Source organism: Symphalangus syndactylus, chromosome 12 (assembly GCF_028878055.3).
Source record: "Symphalangus syndactylus isolate Jambi chromosome 12, NHGRI_mSymSyn1-v2.1_pri, whole genome shotgun sequence".
Lineage (NCBI taxonomy): Eukaryota > Metazoa > Chordata > Mammalia > Primates > Hylobatidae > Symphalangus > Symphalangus syndactylus.
Window position 1 is genome coordinate 79,447,284 of NC_072441.2, and position 20,520 is coordinate 79,467,803.

Here is a 20,520-nt window from a genome sequence, read left to right on the forward strand (position 1 = left end):
AAGAGTGAGACTCCATCTCAAAAAAAAAAAATTCTAGTGTTCTATATCACTGGGGGATAACTATGATTAACAATAATATATATTGTCAAATAGCTAGAAGAAGGATATTGAATGTTTGTGCTGGAAACAAATAAATTATATATTTGTGAGGCCAGACACGGTGGCTCACGCCTGTAATCCCAGCACTTTGGGAGGTTAAGGTGGGCAGATTATTTGAGGTCAGTAGTTCAAGACAAGCCTGACTGACATGGTGAAACCTTGTCTTTACTAAAAAGTACACAAATTGGCCAGGAGTGGTGGCAGGTGCCTGTAGTTCCAGCTACTTAGGAGGCTGAGGCATGAGAATCACTTGAAACCGGGAGGTAGAGGTCATAGTGAGCCGACATCATACCACTGCACTCCAGCTTGGACGACAGAGCGAGACACCATCTCAAAATAAATAAATAAATAAGTGATACATTTTTTAGATGACAGATATGCTAATTATCCTGATCTGATCACTAAACATTTTATGTATTGAAACATCACTATGTGCCCCATAAATATGTACAATTATGTGCCAATTAAAAATTAAAATAAAATAAAACAACAACAAAAAGAGAACACAGCTTTAGAGCCAGCCAGACCTGAATTTGAGTGTGAGCTTTAAGGTCTTTTAGCTGTGTGACTTTGGACAAGTTGCTTTACTTCTCTGAATCTCAGTTTTCTCATCTGCAAAGAAGGACTGATAATAATATCTTTTAAGGTTGTAGAAGATTAAGAGATATAATTCTTGGCCAGGTGCCGTGGCTCACGCCTATAATCCCAGCACTTTGGGAGGCCGAGGTGGGTAGATCACAAAGTCGGTAGATCACAAGGTCAGTAGTTCGAGACCAGCGTGGCCAGTATGGTGAAACCCCATCTCTACTGAAAATATAAAAATTAGCCGGGCATGGTGGCGGGCACCTGTAGTCCCAGCTAGTCGAGAGGCTGAGGCAGGAGAATAGCTTGAACCCAGGAGACAGAGGTTGCAGTGAGCCAAGATAGCACCACTGAACTCCAGCCTGGGCGACAGAGCAAGATTCCGTCTCAAAAAAAAAAAAAAAAAAGACACAGAGAGATAGTTCTTGTCAACTGCTTAGCACAGTGTTTAGTAAGTGCATAGTAAATGTGTAGTAGGTGGGAACTACTACATGGCCTTCAGTATTCAGACCCTTCATAATTTAGCCTCTCTCTGTCCTTCTAGTCACACCTCCTGCAACATCACTACTCCAGCATCACTCCCCTAACACCCAATTCTCTGTCATGCCTCTGTGCCTTTCTTTCTCCTTAGAATCCCTTTCCTTTCTTTTCTAATTTTACGGGATAGTGGAGTCTTCCTGAACACCCATTCCTCTCTTTCCAGGCACAATTCATATAACTGTGGAGATGATGTCTTCTGCAGTCTCTGGAATAGTTCCAATCTCAAATATTGTCTGTTGTAAAGACTCTGTTCTCATTTTTTATTCTGAAAATATGGTTATCAAACCATAGCACTTACTCAAACTTTATGATGGCACCTATTACATTGTATTCTAATGATTCACATGTCTGTTCCCCTCACCAGTCTGTGATCTTTTTGAGGGCAGGGGCTTAATCTTTTCCTTTTTTTAATTAAAAAAATTTTTTTTGGAGACATGGTTTTGCTCTGTCATCCAGGCTGGGGAACAGTGGTGCAATTTTAACTTACTGCAGCCTCGACCTCCTGGGCTCAAGTGATCCACCCATCTCAGTTTCCTGAGTAGCTGCGACTACAGGTGCACACCACCATGCTCAGCGAGTTTTGTTTTTTTTTTTTTTTGAGACGGAGTCTCGCTCTGTCACCCAGGCTAGAGTGCAGTGGCGCGATCTCGGCTGACTGCAAGCTCCACCTCCCGGGTTCACGCCATTCTCCTGCCTCAGCCTCTCCCAGTAGCTGGGACTACAGGCGCCCGCCACCACGCCCGGCTAATTTTTTGTATTTTTAGTAGAGACGGGGTTTCACCGTGGTCTCGATCTCCTGATCTCGTGATCCGCCCACCTCGGCCTCCCAAAGTGCTGGGATTACAAGCGTGAGCCACTGCGCCCGGCACTCAGCGAATTTTTGTATTTTTTGTAGAGATGGGATTTTTTTTTTTTTTTTTTTTTTTTTTTTTTTGAGACGGAGTCTCGCTCTGTCGCCCAGGCTGGAGTGCAGTGGCGCGATCTCGGCTCACTGCAAGCTCCGCCTCCCGGGTTCACACCATTCTCCTGCCGCAGCCTCTCTGAGCAGCTGGGACTACAGGCGCCCGCCACCACGCCCGGCTAATTTTTTTGTATTTTTAGTAGAGACTGGGTTTCACCGTGGTCTCGATCTCCTGACCTCGTGATCCGCCCGCCTCGGCCTCCCAAAGTGCTGGGATTACAAGCGTGAGCCACTGCGCCTGGCACTCAGCGAATTTTTGTATTTTTTGTAGAGATGGAATTTTTGCCATGTTGCCCAGGCTGGTCTTGAACTCCTGGGCTCAAGCAATCTGCCTGCCTCAGCTCCCAAAATGTTGGGATTACAGGAGTGAGCCATCCTGCCTGATGATGGGCTTAATCGTCATCTGTGTATTCCAGGAACTCTAATAGTACCTGGGACGTAGCTTGGGCTAAATAATGTTAATTGAGTGAATTAATTAATGAATGATTAATTGAATAAATAACCCATCCTCTTATTGTAGAATCCTTTCCATGCTCTTGCCAGTCCCCACCCCTTCATTCTAATCTTAGAAACTGTTCTGGCCGGGCGTGGTAGCTCATACCTGTAATCCCAGCACTTTGGGAGGCCAAGGCAGGCAGATCACGAGGTCAGGAGATAGAGACCATCCTGGCTAACACGGTGAAACCCCGTCTCTACTAAAAATACAAAAAATTAGCCGGACGTGGTGGCATGTGTCTGTAATCTCAGCTACTTGGGAGGCTGATGCAAGAGAATCACTTGAACCCGGGAGGCGGAAGTTGCAGTGAGCCAAGATCGCGCCACTGCACTCTAGCCTGGACGACAAAGTCAGACCCTGTCTCAAAAAAATAAATAAAAATAAAAATAAATAAATAAATTAAATTAAATAAAGAAATTGTTCTAAGATATGAATGACACTTTAATAAAGGTGTGGGTGTGTACTCACATGTACTGAAGTCTGTACCTGTGGCCCTACTTTGAGGTCATCAGATTGTACCCCCTTTCCCAAAGTATATATTGGTGAACTCCCTTTTCTGTTTCCTTGGGGGCACTAAGCCAACATGTCCTGCTCTGCCCCTGTTTCCACATCCTGCCACGTCACCACAGTTCTCCTATGCCAGGAATGTTACTGGGGAGGAGTGGTTCCATGACTCAAAGGACACCCCAGGTACTGAGTGGGAGTGGGGGCGCCCCAGGGACTGAGTTGGAGTTGGTGAAATTAAAAATAAAAATAGTAGTAGTTGATGAAAATAAAAATTAAAAATATAAAAAATTAGCCGGACGTGGTGGTATATGCCTGTAGTCCCAGCTACTCAGGAGGCTGAGGCAGGAGAATCGCTTGAACCCAGGAGGTGGAGGTTGCAGTAAGCCCAGCACCACTGCACTCCAGCCTGGGCGACAGAACCAGACTCTGTCTCAAAAAATAAAATAAAATAAAATTCACAGATTAGCTCCCAGGGAGAAGATTGCTGTGTTTGACTGCATTGGTCATTCTAGGATTTATTAGTCTTTTTCCAATTTTAAAATCAGAAACAGCTTTACATCAACACCAGCCGATTTTTTTTTTTTTTTTTTTTGAGACGGAGTCTCTCACTCTGTCGCCTAGGCTGGAGTGCAGTGGCGCCATCTCGGCTCACTGCAAGCTCCGCCTCCCAGGTTCACGCCATTCTCCTGCCTCAGCCTCCCGAGTAGCTGGGGCTACAGGCGCCCGCCAACTAGCCCGGCTAATTTTTTGTATTTTTAGTAAAGACGGGGTTTCACCGTGTTAGCCAGGATGGTCTCAATCTCCTGACCTCGTGATCCGCCCGCCTCGGCCTCCCAAAGTGCTGGGATTACAAGCGTGAGCCACCGCGTCCGGCTACACCATCCGATTTCTTTTCTTTCTTTTTTTTTGAAGGGTTTTTTCAAATGTTTATCTTATGTACAAAGAACTATCATGGTTTTTCTAAAGTAACTCAGGAAATGGTAGCAACCCTATGCCTTTTCAGAAAACAAGGATAATTTATTCAACAAATATTTATTTATTGAATACCTATGAGCCAAATCCTGTGCTCAGTGTGCCCCTCACTAGTTCCTGTCCTGTTTAGTTGAGTGGAGGGTATAGGTATAGGCAATTATAAAATACTTCAACACTACAAAATTCCACTGCTGTGGAATTACAAACAAGATTTTGTCTACTTTCGGTGCCCAAAGGAAGAAGAATAATCCAGCAGGTGGCAGCAGGGAAACAATTATTTTAGATCTTCATAAGGGAAGAGTAGAAGGCTGCCGTAAATGCATGGGGATTTTTTTTTTTTTTTTTTTTTTTTTTTTTTTTTTTTTTTTTTTTTTTTTTGAGGCGGAGTTTCGCTCTTCTTGCCCAGGCTGGAGTGTAAAGGCGCCATCTTGGCTCACCGCAACATCTGCCTCCCAGGTGCAATCAATTCTCCTGCCACAACCTCCCGGGTAGCGAGTAGCTGGGATTACAGGAATGCTCCACCACGCCTGGGTAATTTTGTATTTTTAGTCGAGACGGGGTTTCTCCATGTTGGTCAGGCTGGTCTTGAACTCCCGACCTCAGGTGATCTGCCCACCTCGGCCTCCCAAAGTGCTGGGATTACAGGCATGAGCCACTGCGCCCTGCCCTTTTTTTTTTTTTTTTTTTTTTTTTTCGAGACTGAGTTTCGCTCTGGTTGCCCAGGCTGGAGTGCAATGGCGCGATCTCGGTTCACTGCAACCTCTGCCTTCTGGGTTCAAGCGATTCTCCTGCCTCAGCCTCCCGAGTAGCTGGGATTACAGGCACCCGCCACCACGCCCAGCTAATTTTTTGTATTTTTAGTAGAGACGGGGTTTCACTATGTTGGCCAGGTTGGTCTTGTACTCCTGAGCTCAGATGATCCACCCGCCTCGGCCTCCCAAAGTGCTGGAATTTCAGGCGTGAGCCACGGCGCCTGGCCTGCATGGGGATATTCTGTGGACGTTCGGGTCCTAGGTTAACTTATGAGGACCCACAAGACATCTGGAAAGAGGATAACCAGGCCATTCTGGGGGTTACAAAACCTGGTTTTTGTTTGTTTGTTTTGTTGTTTTTGAGACAGTTTCGCTCTGTCGCCCAGGCTAGAGTGCAGTGGCGCGATCTCCGCTCACTGCAAGCTCCACCTCCCGGATTCACGCCATTCTCCTGCCCCAGCCTCCCGAGTAGTTGGGACTACAGGCGCCCACCACCGCGCCCGGCTAATTTTTTGTATTTTTAGTAGAGACGGGGTTTCACCATGTTAGCCAGGATGGTCTCGATCTCCTGGCCTCGTGATCCACCCGCCTCGGCCTCCCAAAGTGCTGGGATTACAGGCGTGAGCCACCACGCCCGGCCACAAAACCTGTTTTAATGGAGTTCTTTCATGGGCTATGAATTTGAGAGGATCTATCTGACCGACTCTTACCCCGAATGTTTTCCCATTCCTCTTTTATTTATTCATTCCACAGATAATTATGGAGCCCCTACTATGTACAAAGTCACGGGAGGAGCTGGAGATCCAAGAGTGAACCAAACAGTCCTTGCTCCCCAGAAGTTTCAATCTGCTCAGAGAGACAGGTCTTCCCACCAGGGTTCATAGCCTACAGGGTACTTTGTTAAAAACGAGCAGTTGCCGGGCGCGGTGGCTCACGCTTGTAATCCAGCACTTTGGGAGGCCGAGGCGGGCGGATCACGAGGTCAGGAGATCGAGACCACGGTGAAACCCTGTCTCTACTAAAAATACAAAAAATTGGGCCGGGCGCGGTGGCTCACGCTTATAATCCCAGCACTTTGGGAGGCCGAGGCGGGCGGATCACGGGGTCAGGAGATCAAGACCACAGTGAAACCCCGTCTCTACTAAAAATACAAAAAATTAGCCGGGCGTGGTGGCGGGCGCCTGTAGTCCCAGCTACTCGGAGAGGCTGAGGCAGGAGAATGGCGTGAACCCAGGAGGTGGAGCTTGCAGTGAGCCGAGACTGCGCCACTGCACTCCAGCCTGGGCGACAGAGCAAGACTCCGTCTCGGAAAAACAAACAAACAAACAAACAAAAAATTAGCCGGGCGTGGTGGCAGGCGCCTGTAGTCCCAGCTACTCGGAGAGGCTGAGGCAGGAGAATGCGTGAACCCGGGAGGCGGAGCTTGCAGTGAGCCGAGATTGCGCCACTGCACTCCAGCCTGGGCGACAGGGCGAGACTCTGTCTCAAAAAAAAAAAAAAAAAAAAAAAAAGCGAGCAGTTACTACGAAGACTACAATAGGAGAGATTTTTCTGTGTATCTCCATGCCCTTTGGAGCACAGATAATTGACAGTTGGAGGCTAAAGGGCTTGGGTCGCGGGAAGGTTGTGATAAGTCCCTGATAGCCTCCCGTGCCCTTTTTTGACAGGTCTTCACTGATTCATGCATCAAATATTTACTGAACTCCGTCACTGTGCCTAGCTTTGTGCTTGAGGCAAACAAAACACAGATCTATTTCGAATGCCATTCAGAGGAAGGTAAGACATGCACCACGTTTAATTAAATAGTAAACAGAGTAGTAAAGCAGGAAAAAGACTAAGAAGAGTTCTTGGTGATATTAAATGTTTTGTGATATTCGACACCTTAACGTTTCTGACTTGACACCAGTACTCCCGCAGAGTTCTTTCCTGGGTTAGGAATTTCAGAGGACTTGGCGGACCGACTCTTGTCCCGAGTTCAGATCACTCGACCCAGTCCTAGCAAAGAACTGAACCTAAGGGGACCTGCCGAGCCACCGTAGGGACCGTCGGCCAACCCGCGCGCGCACATCTTCCACTCGTGGACTCGTCAGGGCGTGAGGACCCACCTCACGTGACCATTGGCAGCCTCCCGATTGGTTTTGCTCTTTTTCTCTCCCCAACTAGTGGGCTGATGCCCCGAGAAGGTCGGACGCATGCGCAGTGCTCGGATTTTGCTTGCCTACCCGGAGTTAAGCGGCCGGGTTGGGCGATTAACAGGCCGTGGCTAGGCAGGACGGAGAGGGGGCGTTCGCTCCTCTGGAACTTTTCATGCCTCGTTTTTTTTGCAGATGTGGCTTGGTCTGGACGCAAGGTCCCAGCAGCCAGCTTAAGCTTACTCTTTTGTGAAAGGGGAAAGTATCCTCTGTGGAAAGCGGTTAAACTTGTGGAGGGGGTGCGAGACGTGAGTTCTCCCCCATGCCAGGCGAATGGTGTGGCCTTGAGCTGGTCCAGGAGCCGGCTCGACGTGTCTGAGGGAGGCCCCGGAGGGGGCGGGGAGGTGGCCCACAGAACGCGGGTTCTGTAAAGAGACGTTGGGAAGATTCGATTCCGAGAAGAGGAAGAGCCGGATTGAAAGCCAGGCCGCTGAGGGGGAGGGGGCTGCCAAGATGGCGTCGGCCTCCTCCGGGCCGTCGTCTTCGGTCGGTTTTTCATCCTTTGATCCCGCGGTCCCTTCCTGTACCTCGTCCTCAGGTAAGCCCGGCAGGGCGTGGGTAGGGAGCTGGTGAGGAATGTGCGATGGGAGGAAGAGCGAGACCTAAGAGGGTACCTGTAGCTGGGAATGTCCTACCTGTTACCGGTAAGTGGGCGCGAGCTGGGCTTTCAAATAGGGATTTCTGAGCGCGCAGGAGTTTGAGGAAAGGATAAGTTTGATTAAGAAGTTGTCGAAAACGTTGGTTGTCTTTGAGGAGGAGGGATGGAGATTGAAGGTGGGGGTAGGGTGGCCGGGCGCGGTGGCTCACGCGTGTAATCTCAGCACTTTGGGAGGCCGAGGCAGGCGGATCATTTGAGGTCAGAAGTTCGAGACGAGCCTGGCCAACATAGTGAAACCTCGTCTCTACTAAAAATACAAAAATTATCCGGGCAGTAGTGGCGTGCGCCTGTAATCCCAGCTACTCGGGAGGCTGAGGCGGGAGAAACCCTTGAGCCTGCGAAGCAGAGCTTGCGGTGAGCCGAGGTTGGGCCACTGCTTTCCAGTCTGGGCGAGAGAGTGAGACCCTGTCTCAAAAAAAAAAAAAAAAAAAAAGAAGTTGGGGTAGGAAACAAGAGAAACGGAAGGGAGTAAATAAACTAAGAAAGTAAATGGAGGCCTAAGAAGTAGAGAGAACTACTTAGTGTGAGAGGCAGGTAGAATCTAAGTTGATTGTGGGCTAATTGGATGAAAATGTTGAAGAGAAGCCATGGGACTTAAAAGATATTGAAGTTATTGGACGCTTTCGATTTCTGGAGAGGTAGGGAATCGTGAATTTTGTTGGGTGGGTGGGAATTGTTGAAGCCATCTTTTCCCTCAGATGTGTCACCCCTAGTCACTTCGCACCCCCACCCTTAGGGCCGCACAGGCACACAGACACACATACATACTTTCTCAGACTAACTCCTTTGGTGATTCCCAACTCTAAACTGCCCAACTTTGGGAAGGAATGGAAATTTTGAAGAGAGCCTAAGGAATGTAGGAAATTAAGGTCAAAGACCTTAAAAACAGATGGGAAAGATGGAATGGAGTCTTGAATTGCAGTAGAGACTGCGAGAAGTGATGTTTTGGAAATTAGGCCTGAGAAGAAAGATGGGTGGGGGGGTGACTGTAAGTGTTGTGGGGGAGTATTGCATAATAGAAAATGGACTGGAAGAATGCTTAGGCTGTATCAGGAGATTGGAATTTGGAGAATGGAGCCAGGTTAATGTAGCGAGCTCAACGTATTAATGGTTAAAAACGAATGAAGATTGAGGGAGGGCTGAGGAGGCTCACAAGAAAAACAGTAGATTGTGTGTAGGAGAGAAAATGTGTATATGTGTGTGGGGTGGGGGGCGGGAGGTGAGTCAGAAACTGAGCGCTTCAATCAGAAGTGTCTGGCGTTTCACAGTAACTGCTGCTTCTACACTGTAAATAGACGCTGCCAGACGTTGGATACTTTGCTTGAGATTTTGGTATTTTCTCAGGGCTGGTGTTGCGTTTTTGCTGTTTAGAATTTGCTGAATAGGGTTCCTTCCACCTTTCACATTCCAGCTCAGATGCTGGAATATCTAGTCACACATATCTTCTTAGTAAGTTGCAGTTTTATTTATTTTTAATAAAACTATCTTTAGTTTGTTGAGAGGGGATTTTTTACCTTTCTTATAAAAGTATTAGGGGACCAGAACAACTCATGCTGCATTATAAGCATGAAATAGGATAAAGTAAAAGTGACAGGGTATTTATTTATTTATTTATTTATTTATTTATTTATTTATTTTAGACGGAGTCTCGCTCTGTCTCCCAGGCTGGAGTGCAGTGGGGTGATCTCCGCTCACTGCAAGCTCCTCCTCCCGGGTTCACGCCATTCTTTTGCCTCAGCCTCCCGAGTAGCTGGGACTACAGGCGCCTGCCACCAAGCCTGGCTAATTTTGTTTTTTGTATTTTTAGTAGAGATAGGGTTTCACCGTGTTAGCCAGGATGGTCTCGATCTCCTGACCCTGTGATCCGCCCGCCTTGGCTTCCCAAAGTGCTGGGATTACAGGCGTGAGCCACTGCGCCTGGCCTGGGTTTTTATTTTTAATAGAGTAGCTCCTTAATTTGAAACCTGCTCCCCCTCTAATCCCCAACCCAGAAAGAAGAAGGGTTGTGTATGGTCCATAAACAAACTTCTCAACTATTAAGTCAGGTGTTTGCTTTGTACTCTTCGATATTTTTGTAGGTCTTTATGTTTTCTGTCAGATCCTCTCACTAACAGTTAATAATACAGATTGTATAAATGTTTTTGTGTTTATTTTTTTATTTTTTTATTTTTGAGACAGAGTATCATTCTGTCACCTAGGCTGGAGTGCAGTGGTGTCATCTTGGCTTACTGCAACCTCTGCCTCCCAGCTTCGAATGTGTCTCCTGACTCAGTCTCCCAAGTAGCTGGGAATAGAGGCATGTGCCATCACGCCTGGCTATTTTATTTTTTTGTGTTTTTAGTAGAGATGGGGCTTCATCATGTCAGCCAGACTGGTCTCGAACTCCTGACCTCAAGTAATCTGCCCACTTCGGCCTCCCAAAATGCTGGGATTACAGGCATATCGCAAGGTCAGGAGTTCGAGACCAGCCTGGCCAACATGGTGAAACCCCATCTCTACTAAAAAATACAAAAAAATTAGCCAGGCATGTTGGCGGAGGCCTGTAATCCCAGCTACTTAGGAGGCTGAGTCAGGAGAATCGCTTGAACCCGGGAGGCAGAGGTTGCAGTGAGCTGAGATCACGCCACTGCGCTCCAGCCTGGGCGACAGAGCAAGACTCTGTCTCAAAAAAAAAAGGGGGAGGGGGCAAAAAGTGGCTAAATTTCAAGCTCTTGTTGGACTATGGAAAGATTATAATGGCCTCCACCAAATCCAAACGTGGTAATTACTCCAATAGCAAAAGTAGTTAAACATCTCTTAGAGCTTATGGTTTGCTTTACCCTGTGTATTTCACTTGTCAGCAGTATAAAAGCTGACAGCTTAATGGTGAAACTATCTTTAATATTGGCAGGGAACAAACTCTCCTAAATAACCTCTCCCTCCCAATTTAAATGCCAGAAGATTTGGAGTGCCTAAAAGTTATGAGTGGCTTATCAAAAACTGTCAATATGTCCTTGGCTATGACATTTTTGTTTTATATCCATTTTCAGCATTGTCAGAGAACATTGTCCTTTAGGATTTCAGAGTTTCACCAAAACTTAAGTGGAGTTCAGCTAAACAGCTAAGAACAGTAAATGGTTTTAGGATGATTGACAGGCACACTTCTTGAATTTCTACAGGGCTAGCCTTCTAGCCTTTAACAATTCAGGAAATCATAAACCATCACTTGTTCCTGTCAACTTTCTAACTCCTCTGGTACCATGCAGACAGAGAAGCACTCTCTTCCAATCACAAATAACATCTTTTTTCTTTTTTCTTGAGGTGGACTCTTGCTCTTGTCGCCCAGGCTGGAGTACAGTGGGGTGATCTTGGCTCATTGAAGCCTCAGCTTCCCGGGTTCAAGCGAGTTTCCTGCTCAGCCTCCCAAGTAACAGATTACAGGCACCCGCCACCACATGTGGCTAATTTTTGTATTTTAGTAGAGACAGGGTTTCACCATGTTGGCCAGGCTGGTCTCAAACTCCTGACCTCAGGTGATCCACCTGTCTCGGCCTCCCATAATGCTGGGATTGCAGGCGTGAGCCACCATGCCCTGCCAGTAAAGTCTTTTTTTTTTTTTTTTGAGACGGAGTCTCGCCCTGTCGCCCAGGCTAGACTGCAGTGGCGCGACCTCGGCTCACTGCAAGCTCTGCCTCCCAGGTTCACGCCATTCTCCTGCCTCAGCCTCTCCGAGTAGCTGGGACTACAGGCGCCCGCCACCACACCCGGCTAATTTTTTATATTTTTAGTAGAAACGGGGTTTCACCGTGGTCTCGATCTCCTGACCCCGTGATCCGCCCGCCTCGGCCTCCCAAAGTGCTGGGATTACAAGCGTGAGCCACCGCTCCCGGCTTTTTTTTTTTTTTTTTTTTTTGAGAGGGAGTCTCCCTTTGTCGCCCAGACTGGAGTGCAGTGGAGCAATCTTGGCTCACTGCAGCCTCAGCCTCCTGAGTTCAAGAGATTCTCCTGCCTCAGCTTCCCAAGTAACTGAGATTACAGGCACCCGCCACGTCTGGCTAATTTTTATATTTTAGTAGAGATCGAGTTTCACCATGTTAGGCTGGTCTCGAACTCCTGACCTCAGGTGATCCTCTCGCCTCAGCCTTGCAAAGTGCTGAGGTACCTACAGGCTTTAGCCGCCGCCCCCGCCCTTACTTTTTACCCTTTTTACCACCATGAGGAGAGTAAAGAGTTTCTGTCTTGGAGGCTTGATTTGAAGTTAGTGGTTGGGTTAGAAGGGATAGGTTACTAAGGTGTACACTGCTCCTATGAAATAAGAGTTGTGGAGTAAAATCATGTGTGACTTCCTCAAGGAAAAGCAGTTGAGGCTGGGTACAGTGGCTCATGCCTATAATCCCAGCACTTTGGGAGGCCAAGGCAGGCGGATCACCTGAGGTCAGGAGTTTGAGACCCGCCTGGTCAACATGGTGAAACTCTGTCTCTACTAAAAATACAAAAATTAGCCGGGTGTGGTGGCAGGCGCCTGTAATCCCAGCTACTCAGGAGGCTGAGGCAGGAGAATCGCTTGAACCCGGGGGGCAGGGGTTGCAATGAGTCAAGATCACACCATTGCATTCCAGCCTGGGGGCCAAGAGTGAAACTCCATCTCGAAAAAAAAGGCCAGGAGCAGTGGCTCACACCTGTAATCCCAGCACTTTGGGAGGCCGAGGTGGGCAGATCACAAGGTCAAGAGATAGAGACCATCCTAGCCAACGTGGTGAAACCCCGTCTCTACTAAAAATACAAAAATTAGCTAGGCATGGTGGCACACTCCTGTAGTCCCAGCTACTCGGAAGGCTGAGGCAGGAGAATTGCTGGAACCCAGGAGGCACAGGTTGCAGTGAGCTGAGATTGCGCCACTGTACTCCATCCTGGAGACAGAGTGAGACTCCATCTGAAAAAAAAAAGAAAAAAGAAAAGCACTTAAACCCTAGATAATCATGAGCTGTAGTTCCTTTTGTTTCAGACTAGAACATTTTTAAAATGGTCATCGCTCACCTATATGATTTTCTCATGTGCACAAATGATGTAGACATAACTTTATAGCTGCTTACCTGACTTTTTCTCCCCCTTAACTGCTCAGGGAGATCCAGAGGATACAGGATTGGAGCATTTTTGCTTGGGACTTTTATAGTAGGGACAGCCTCATCAGTCCGTGATTCTGATTGCTTTGTTCTCCCCAGCAGAGCCCTACCTGTAACCTGCAGTAGTCTGTTAACTCCAGTAGTAGGGATTATTGTTTTTTTTTTTTTTTTTTTTTTTTTTTTTTGAGATGGAGTTTCGCTCTTGTTGCCCTGGTTGGAGTGCAATGGTGCGATCTCGGCTCACTGCAACCTCCGCCTCTGGGGTTCAAGTGATTCTCCTGCCTCTGCCTCCTGAGTAGGTGAGATTACAGTCACCTGCCAACACGCCCGGCTAATTTTTGTATTTTTAGTAGAGACAGGGTTTCGCCATGTTGGCCAGGCTAGTCTCAAACTCCTGATCTGCCCACTTCAGCCTCCCAAAGTGCTGGGATTACAGGCGTGAGCCACCACGCCCGGCCTGTTGATGTTTTTTTGATCTGTGTTCTTTTGTGTACAGTGTAAGCCATGTGCAGGCTGATTTGTTTCCCAATTCTTCCTCTTAGTGAAAAGTAAAGCAGTTTAGATCATGTTGAATGAGAAACTGAAATTTAGAAATATAAACATAGAATACAGTGTCAGAATATCACTAGGTGCCGTTTTGGTTGATATTTTATAAGTAGGGAGATACTTTTCTGTTTACATAGGGATTTTGACACCCTCCACCCACCCCCTTTTCCTTTTGTCACCTTGGTATATTCTGCCAGAAAACTGACATCAGAATGTCATTGCTTCTGATCGATTTATTTCTGCCATGACTGCTCAAGCCCATTGTCAAGTGTAATTAACTAGTCTAATAGGTATCCAGTTTCTGATATTAATTGATAATGTGTACTTACACGTTAGCGTTGAGTATCAAAATTGTATGTTTTGCTTGTTAATGTCCGTGGGCTTTTTTAGGTTAATTTAAAACTTCTGATTAATACCTTTGCTCAAATATGTGCTACCTAATAGCTATTAAATATTTTATTAGCCTGTTTTTCTTTGATAATAAAGTAGAGACTATAGCCTGTGAAGTGAACAACAGAGATAATACCAGGCCAGCCAGCAAACTGGGGAGAGGGAAGGTGGTAATTTTATCCTTTAAATTGTTCTCTCCTAGAATTTTATTTATTTATTTATTTGAGACAGACTCTTGCTCTGTCGCCCAGGCCACAGACTAGTGTAGTGCAGTGGCGCGATCTTGGCTAACTGCAGCCCTTGCCTCCCAGGTTCAAGTGATTCTCCTGCCTCAGCCTCCTAGGTCACTAGGATCACAGGAGTGCGCCACCACGCCCAGATAATTTTTGTATTTTTAGTAGAGGCGGGGTTTTCCTGTGTTGGCCAGGCTGGCCTTGAACTCCTGGCCTCAAGCGATCCTCCTACCTTGGCCTCCCAAAGTTCTGAGATTACAGGCGTGAGCTACCGCCTGGCCTCTCTCCTAGAATTTTGGAGCATTCTTACCTGACGTAAAGAAAGGAACAAGAGCCGGGCGTGGTGACTCACGCCTGTAATGCCAGCACTTTGGGAGGCCAAGGCAGGTGGATCACCTGAGATTAGGAGTTCCAGACCAGCCTGGCGAAACCCTGTCTCTACAAAAAATACAAAAATTAGTCGGACGTGGTGGCGTGCTCGTGTAATCCCAGCTACTAGGGAGGCTGAGTCAAGAGAATCACTTGAACCCGGGAGGCGGAGGTTGCAGTGAGCTTAGAGTGCACTACTGCACTCCAGCCAGGGCAACAGAGCAAGACTCTGTCTCAAAAAAAAGAAAAGGGAACAAGAAAACTGAAGTTAATCATTTTATTTTTCTCTCTTCTTTTTACTGGATTTCCTTGATCAAGGACAAAAGTGTACTTCAAGAATATACTCTTTCCTGATGGCCAGGTAGAGAGGCAATCTTTGTTTTTCTGTGCTCCATACCCAGCCCAGAGAGACTGAATGAAACGCCGATGGCGTTTCCTAGAGGAAACCCTAAGAAGCCCGTTTCCCCTATTGCACCTCACTTCTCTGCCCTTTCCCATCTAAATAGAGTATTTAGTTTCCACATATGTTTATCCTGTTTTGTTCATATCTCCTGTAAGCTTTTATTCTTTTACTGTTTTCTATTTGAAGTGAACTTTTTTCCCTCAACCCCTCCATCTTGTTAAACTGTCTCCATTTTTCTTTATTCTCCTGTGAAATTTCAGTCTTTTTATTTGTAATGGTTGTATTCAGTATGTATTAATTTACAAATATCTAATTCCTGGAAAGTCTCTCTGTTGGAATCTGAGGAAGACATTGGCAAAAAGAGAGGAAGGTAGGTCTGTTGTAGGGAGTTCAGCATATTCTTATTATTTACCTTGTATATTAACTGAGCAATATGGAAGTAATCCAGAATAAGCTATCCGAAAAGATTAGAGTTGTTGGTTGGGGGTGGGCAAAAGGAGGTGAGCAAAGGAAGTTGGCAAGAGGGAATGGGAAGAGGGTTTTTTGTTCTTGTTTGTTTTTAGGATATTTAATTAGAGTATATTAACACTTTTTTTGTTTGTTTGTTTGGTTTTTTTTTTTTTTTTTTGAGGCGGAGTTTCACTCTTTTGCCCAGGCTGGAGTGCAGTGGTGGGATCTCAGCTCTCTGCAACCTCCACCTCCCGGGTTGAAGCGATTCACCAGCCTCAGCCTCCCAAGAAGCTGGGACTACAGGCGTGTGCCACCACATCCGGTTAATTTTTGTATTTTATTTATTTATTTATTTTTTGAGACGGACTCTTGCTCTGTCACCCAGGCTGGAGTGCAGTGGCGTGATCTCGGCTCACTGCAATCTCCGCCTCCTGGGTTCATGCCATTCTCCTGCCTCAGCCTCCCGAGTAGCTGGGACTACAGGCACCCGCCACCAAGCCTGGCTAATTTTTTGTATTTGTAGTAGAGACAGGGTTTCACCGTGTTAGCCAGGATGGTCTTGATCTCCTGACCTCGTGATCCGCCCGCCTCGGCCTCCCAAAGTGCTGGGATTACAGGCGTGAGCCACCGTGCCCGGCTATTTTTGTATTTTTAGTAGAGACAGGGTTTCACCATGCTGGCGGGGCTGGTCTCTAACCCCTGACCTCAGGTGATCCGCCCACCTCAGCCTCCCAAAGTGCTGGGATTATAGGTGTGAGCCACCTTCCCGGCTATTTTGTATTTTTAGTAGAGACAGGGTTTCGCCATGTTGGCCAGGCTGGTCTCGAACTTCTGACCTCAGGCGACCCTCTCTGCAACCTTCACCTCCTGGGTTCAAGCGATTCTCCTGTCTTAGCCTCCCTAGTAGCTGGGATTACAGGTACACACCAACATGCCCAACTAATTTTTGTATTTTTAGTAGAGATGAGGTTTCACCATGTTGGCCAGGCTGATCTTGAACTCCTGACCTCAAGTGATCTGCCCACCTTGGCCTCCCAAAGGGCTGGGATTATAGGCGTGAGTCACTGTGCCTGGTCTGAAATATGTTCATTTTAACCCAGCAGAATTAATTGCTGTTTCAAGATAGATAGAACCAGATTTGGAAATAAAATTGGTAGGTGGCTATCTGCCAAAAATTTCAAGTGCCTCTTGGCCATGGGTAGCTTATTCAGGAAACCCAAGTCTTTTAAGGAAGGACTTGGATTTTTTTCTTAATTTCAAAGAACATTTTTGTGCCAAGGGATACATATTTGAGGTCTGAGAACCACAAAACTTGTTTGTAGGACTAGAAGCAAAAGTTGACTAGAGGGAAATGTAGAGTTATTTTAACTCCCTCATTTTCCAAATTAGGAAACTGAGGTAAAGATGTTGCATAAAGGCTGTATGTTACCAAGATTAATCTTTTTTTTTTTTTGAGATGGAGTCTCGCTGTGTCCCTCAGGCTGGAGTGCAGTGGCGTGATCTCGGCTCACTGCGACCTCCGTCTTCCAGGTTCAAGTGATTCTGCTTCCTCAGACTCCCGAGTGGCTGGAATTACAGGCGCACGCCACCACACCTGGCTAATTTTTGTATTTTTAGCAGAGTCAGGGTTTCATCATGCTGGCCAAGCTGGTCTCGAACCCCTGACCTCGTGATCTGCCTGCATTGGCCTCCCAAAGTGCTGGGATGATTACAGGCATGAGGCACCACGCCTGGCCATCAAATCTTAATACATATGTTGCTCATTCTTTTTTTTTTTTTTCTGAGACAGAGTTTCGCTCTTGTTGCCCAGTCTGGAGTGCAGTGGTGCTATCTTGCCTCACTGCATTCTCCTCCTCCTGAGTTCAAGTGATTCCCCTGCCTCCCTAGTAGCTGGGTTTCTCCATGTTGGGTCAGGCTATTCTCGAACTCCTAACTTCAGGTGATCCACCTGCCTTGGCCTCCCAAAGTGCTGGGATTACAGGTGTGAGCCACTGTGTCCGGCTGGCTCATTCTTTGATAGACTGCTTTTAGTTGGCTATTAGCTGAGGTGACCCCAGGACTGGTAGATCAAATTGCTTTCAAGCTTTTGTTTCTAGGCACATCCTTGCATTTCTGACTGTTTCCTAGAAGAGCCTTAGGAAAAATTTACATCAGCTAAGAAACAAAATTTAGCTTTTCTCTGAGATGTGGCTTGGTTTTCTTTTTTTTTTTTTTTTTTTTTTTTTTGAGATGGAGTCTCACTCTGTCACCTAGGCTGGAGTGCAGTGGTGCAATCTTGGGTCACTGCAAGCTCCACTTCCCGCTTTCAAGCGAGTCCCCTGCCTCAGCCTCCTGAGTATCTAGGATTACAGGCGCACACCACCACACCCAGCTAATTTTTGTATTTTTAGTAGAGACAGGGTTTCACCATGTTGGTCAGGCTGGTCTCGAACTCCTGACTTCCGCATCCACCTGCCTCAGCCTCCCAAAGTGCTAGGATTACAAGTGTGAGCCACTGCGTCTGGCCGTGGCTTGGTTTTCTTAATTGGCTTGATCCAGTCATTATTAAGGGTGTTGTAATGGTCGCTTTTTTTTTTTTTTTTTTTTTTTGAGACAGAGTCTCGCTCTGTCACCCAGGCTGGGGTGCAGTGGCGCAGTCTCGGCTCGCTGCAAGCTCTGCCTCCCGGGTTCACGCCATTCTCTTGCCTCAGCCTCCCGAGTAGCTGGGACTACAGGCGCCCGCTACCATGCCCGGCTAACTTTTTGTATTTTTTTTTTTTTTGGGGGGGGTTCACCGTGTTAGTCAGGATGGTCTCGATCTCCTGACCTCGTGATCCGCCCGCCTCAGCCTCCTAAAGTGCTGGGATTACAGGCGTGAGCCACCGTGCCGGGCCGCTGCTTTTTTTTTTTTTTTTTTTTTAAACACACTTCCTTAGAGCTATGTGTTCAACAGTACTTCTCAGGAGGCAGGTTGACATTTCAAGAGTATTTTCAGTTGAAGAACAATTTGTGTCCCCCACCTGTAGGCATACAGAGTGTCTTTCAGTATTGCAAGTTAACTAGGACCAGAGAGATTGCCTCAGATAATCCAGCAAATAACTGGGTAGATTTTGTTTTTGTTTTATTATATTGTAAGGGGTCTTGCTTTTTTTCTTTCTCCCGCCCAAGTCAGAGTCTTGTTCTGTCGCCCAGGCTGGAGTGCAGTGGCATGATGCCATCTCACTGCAACCTCCACCTCCTGGGTTCAAGTAATTCTGCCTTAGCCTCTCTAGTAGCTGGGATTACAGGCGCATGCCACCATGCCTGGCTAATTTTTTTTTTTTTGAGACGGAGTCTCGCTCTGTCACCCAGGCTGGAGTGCAGTGGTGCAATCTCGGCTCACTGCAAGCTCCGCCTCCTGGGTTCACGTCATTCTCCTGCCTCAGCCTCTCCGAGTAGCTGGGACTACAGGTGCCCACTACCACGCCCGGCTAATTTTTTTGTATTTTTAGTAGAGACGGAGTTTCACCGTGGTCTTGATCTCCTGACCTCGTGATCTGCCCGCCTCGGCCTCCCAAAGTGCTGGGATTATAAGCGTGAGCCACCGTGCCCGGCCTTTTTTTTTTTTTTTTTTTTTTTTTTGAGATGGAGTTTTGCTCTTGTCGCCCAGGCTGGAGTGCAATGGCAGGATCTCGGCTCACCACAACCTCTGCCTCCCGGGTTCAAGCGATTCTCCTGCCTCAGCCTCCTGAGTAGCTGGGATTACAGGTATGCACCACCATGCCTGGCTAATTTTGTATTTTTGGTAGAGACAGGGTTTCTCCATGTTGGTCAGGCTGGTCTCGAACTCCTGACCTCAGGTGATCTGCCCACCTCAGCCTCCCAAAGTGCTGGGATTACAGGTGTGAGCCACCATGCCCAGCCTGTATTTTTAGTAGAGATGAGGTTTCACCATGTTGGCCAGGCTGGTCTTGAACTCCTAACCTCGTGATCTGCCCACCTCAGCCTTCCAAAGTGCTGGAGTTAGGTGTGAGTCACCGCTACTGGCCTGCATTTTTTTTTTTTTTTTTTTTTTGACACGGAGTCTCGCTCTGTGGCCCAGGCTGGAGTGCTGTGACGGGATCTTGGCTCACTGCAAGCTCCGCCTCCTGGGTTCATGCCATTCTCTTGCCTCAGCCTCCAGAGTAGCTGGGACTACAGGAGCCCGCCACTACACCCAGCTAATTTTTTGTATTTTTTAGTAGAGACGGGGTTTCACCATGTTAGCCAGAATGGTCTCGGTCTCCTGACCTCGTGATCCACCCGCCTCGGCCTCCCAAAGTGGTGGGATTACAGACGTGAGCCCCCGCACCTGGCTGGCCTGCATTTTTTTTTTCTTTTTTCTGAGATGGAGTCTTGCTCTGTTGCCCAGGCTGATTGATATGCAGTGGCGCAATCTCAGCTCACTGCAATCTCTGCCTCCTGGGTTCAAGAGATTCTTGTGCCTCTGCCTCCCGAGTAGCTGGGATTATAGGTGCCCGCCACCATGTCTGGCTAATTTTTGTATTTTCAGTAGAGACAGGGTTTTGCCATGTTAGCCAGGTTGGTCTCGAACTCCTGACCTCAGGTGATCTGCCCGCTTCTGCCTCCCAAAGTGTTGGGATTACAGGTGTGAGTCACTGCGCCTGCCCTCCCTGACCCCCCCACTTTTTTTTTTCTCGAGACTGGATCTCAGTCTGTCACCCAGGGTGGTGTACAATGGCATGATGATAGCTCACTGTAGCCTCAAACTCGTGGGCTCAAGTGATCCTCCCACCTCAGCCTACTCAGGATTACAGGCATGGGCCACAACACTGCTTTTTTTTTTTCCTTAAGTAGAGACAGTCTCACCATATTGCTTAGTCGATCTCAAACTCCTGGCCTAAAGCTATCCTCCTGCCTCAGCCTCTCAAAGTGCTGGAATTACAGGCATGAGCCATCCTGCTTGGTGTGGCTCTCCATCTTTATCAACCAAAAGTCCACTGAGAGTTAGCATTTTAATTCCGAAAAAGCTGCTTATCTCTTTGTGCTCTATGTAGGAACTATTGACATACATACATATTTTTTGAGATGGAGTCTCGCTCTGTTGCCCAGGCTGGAGTGTAGTGGCATGATCTGGGCTCACTGCAGTCTCCCGTCTCCTGGGTTCAAGTGATTCTCCTGCCTCAACCTCCCGAGTAGTCGGGATTACAGGCATGCGCCACCATGCCCGGCTAATTTTTTTGTATTTTTAGTAGAGACGGGTTTTGCCATGTTGACCAGGCTGGTTTCGAACTCCTGACCTCAGGTGAT

The 20,520-nt window shown here is 47.3% G+C and overlaps 1 protein-coding gene and 1 long non-coding RNA gene across 31 annotated transcripts in view; one reads left to right on the forward strand and one right to left on the reverse strand.

Annotated features, from left to right (window-relative positions):
• Positions 1 to 6,674: 6,674 nt before the first annotated feature.
• On the reverse strand, positions 6,675 to 7,144 carry LOC134734329 (uncharacterized). The gene is made up of 2 exons (XR_010117572.1): positions 7,015 to 7,144; positions 6,675 to 6,904 (listed from the first exon to the last, which is right to left on the reverse strand). It is a non-coding gene; the product is annotated as an uncharacterized lncRNA (long non-coding RNA).
• PIP5K1A (phosphatidylinositol-4-phosphate 5-kinase type 1 alpha) overlaps positions 6,977 to 20,520 on the forward strand; it is a 57,030-nt gene continuing 43,486 nt past the window's right edge. For 15 of the 30 annotated variants that reach the window (XM_063626265.1, XM_063626274.1, XM_063626277.1 and 12 more), the window contains exon 1: positions 7,072 to 7,639. In XM_063626265.1, the coding sequence (XP_063482335.1) occupies positions 7,555 to 7,639 (85 nt within the window). In that variant the 5' untranslated portion in view covers positions 7,072 to 7,554. Of the gene's footprint in view, positions 7,746 to 13,051; positions 15,173 to 20,520 lie in introns of those variants that run through there. The other 15 variants (XM_063626266.1, XM_063626278.1, XM_063626281.1 and 12 more) reach the window with 8 other exon arrangements.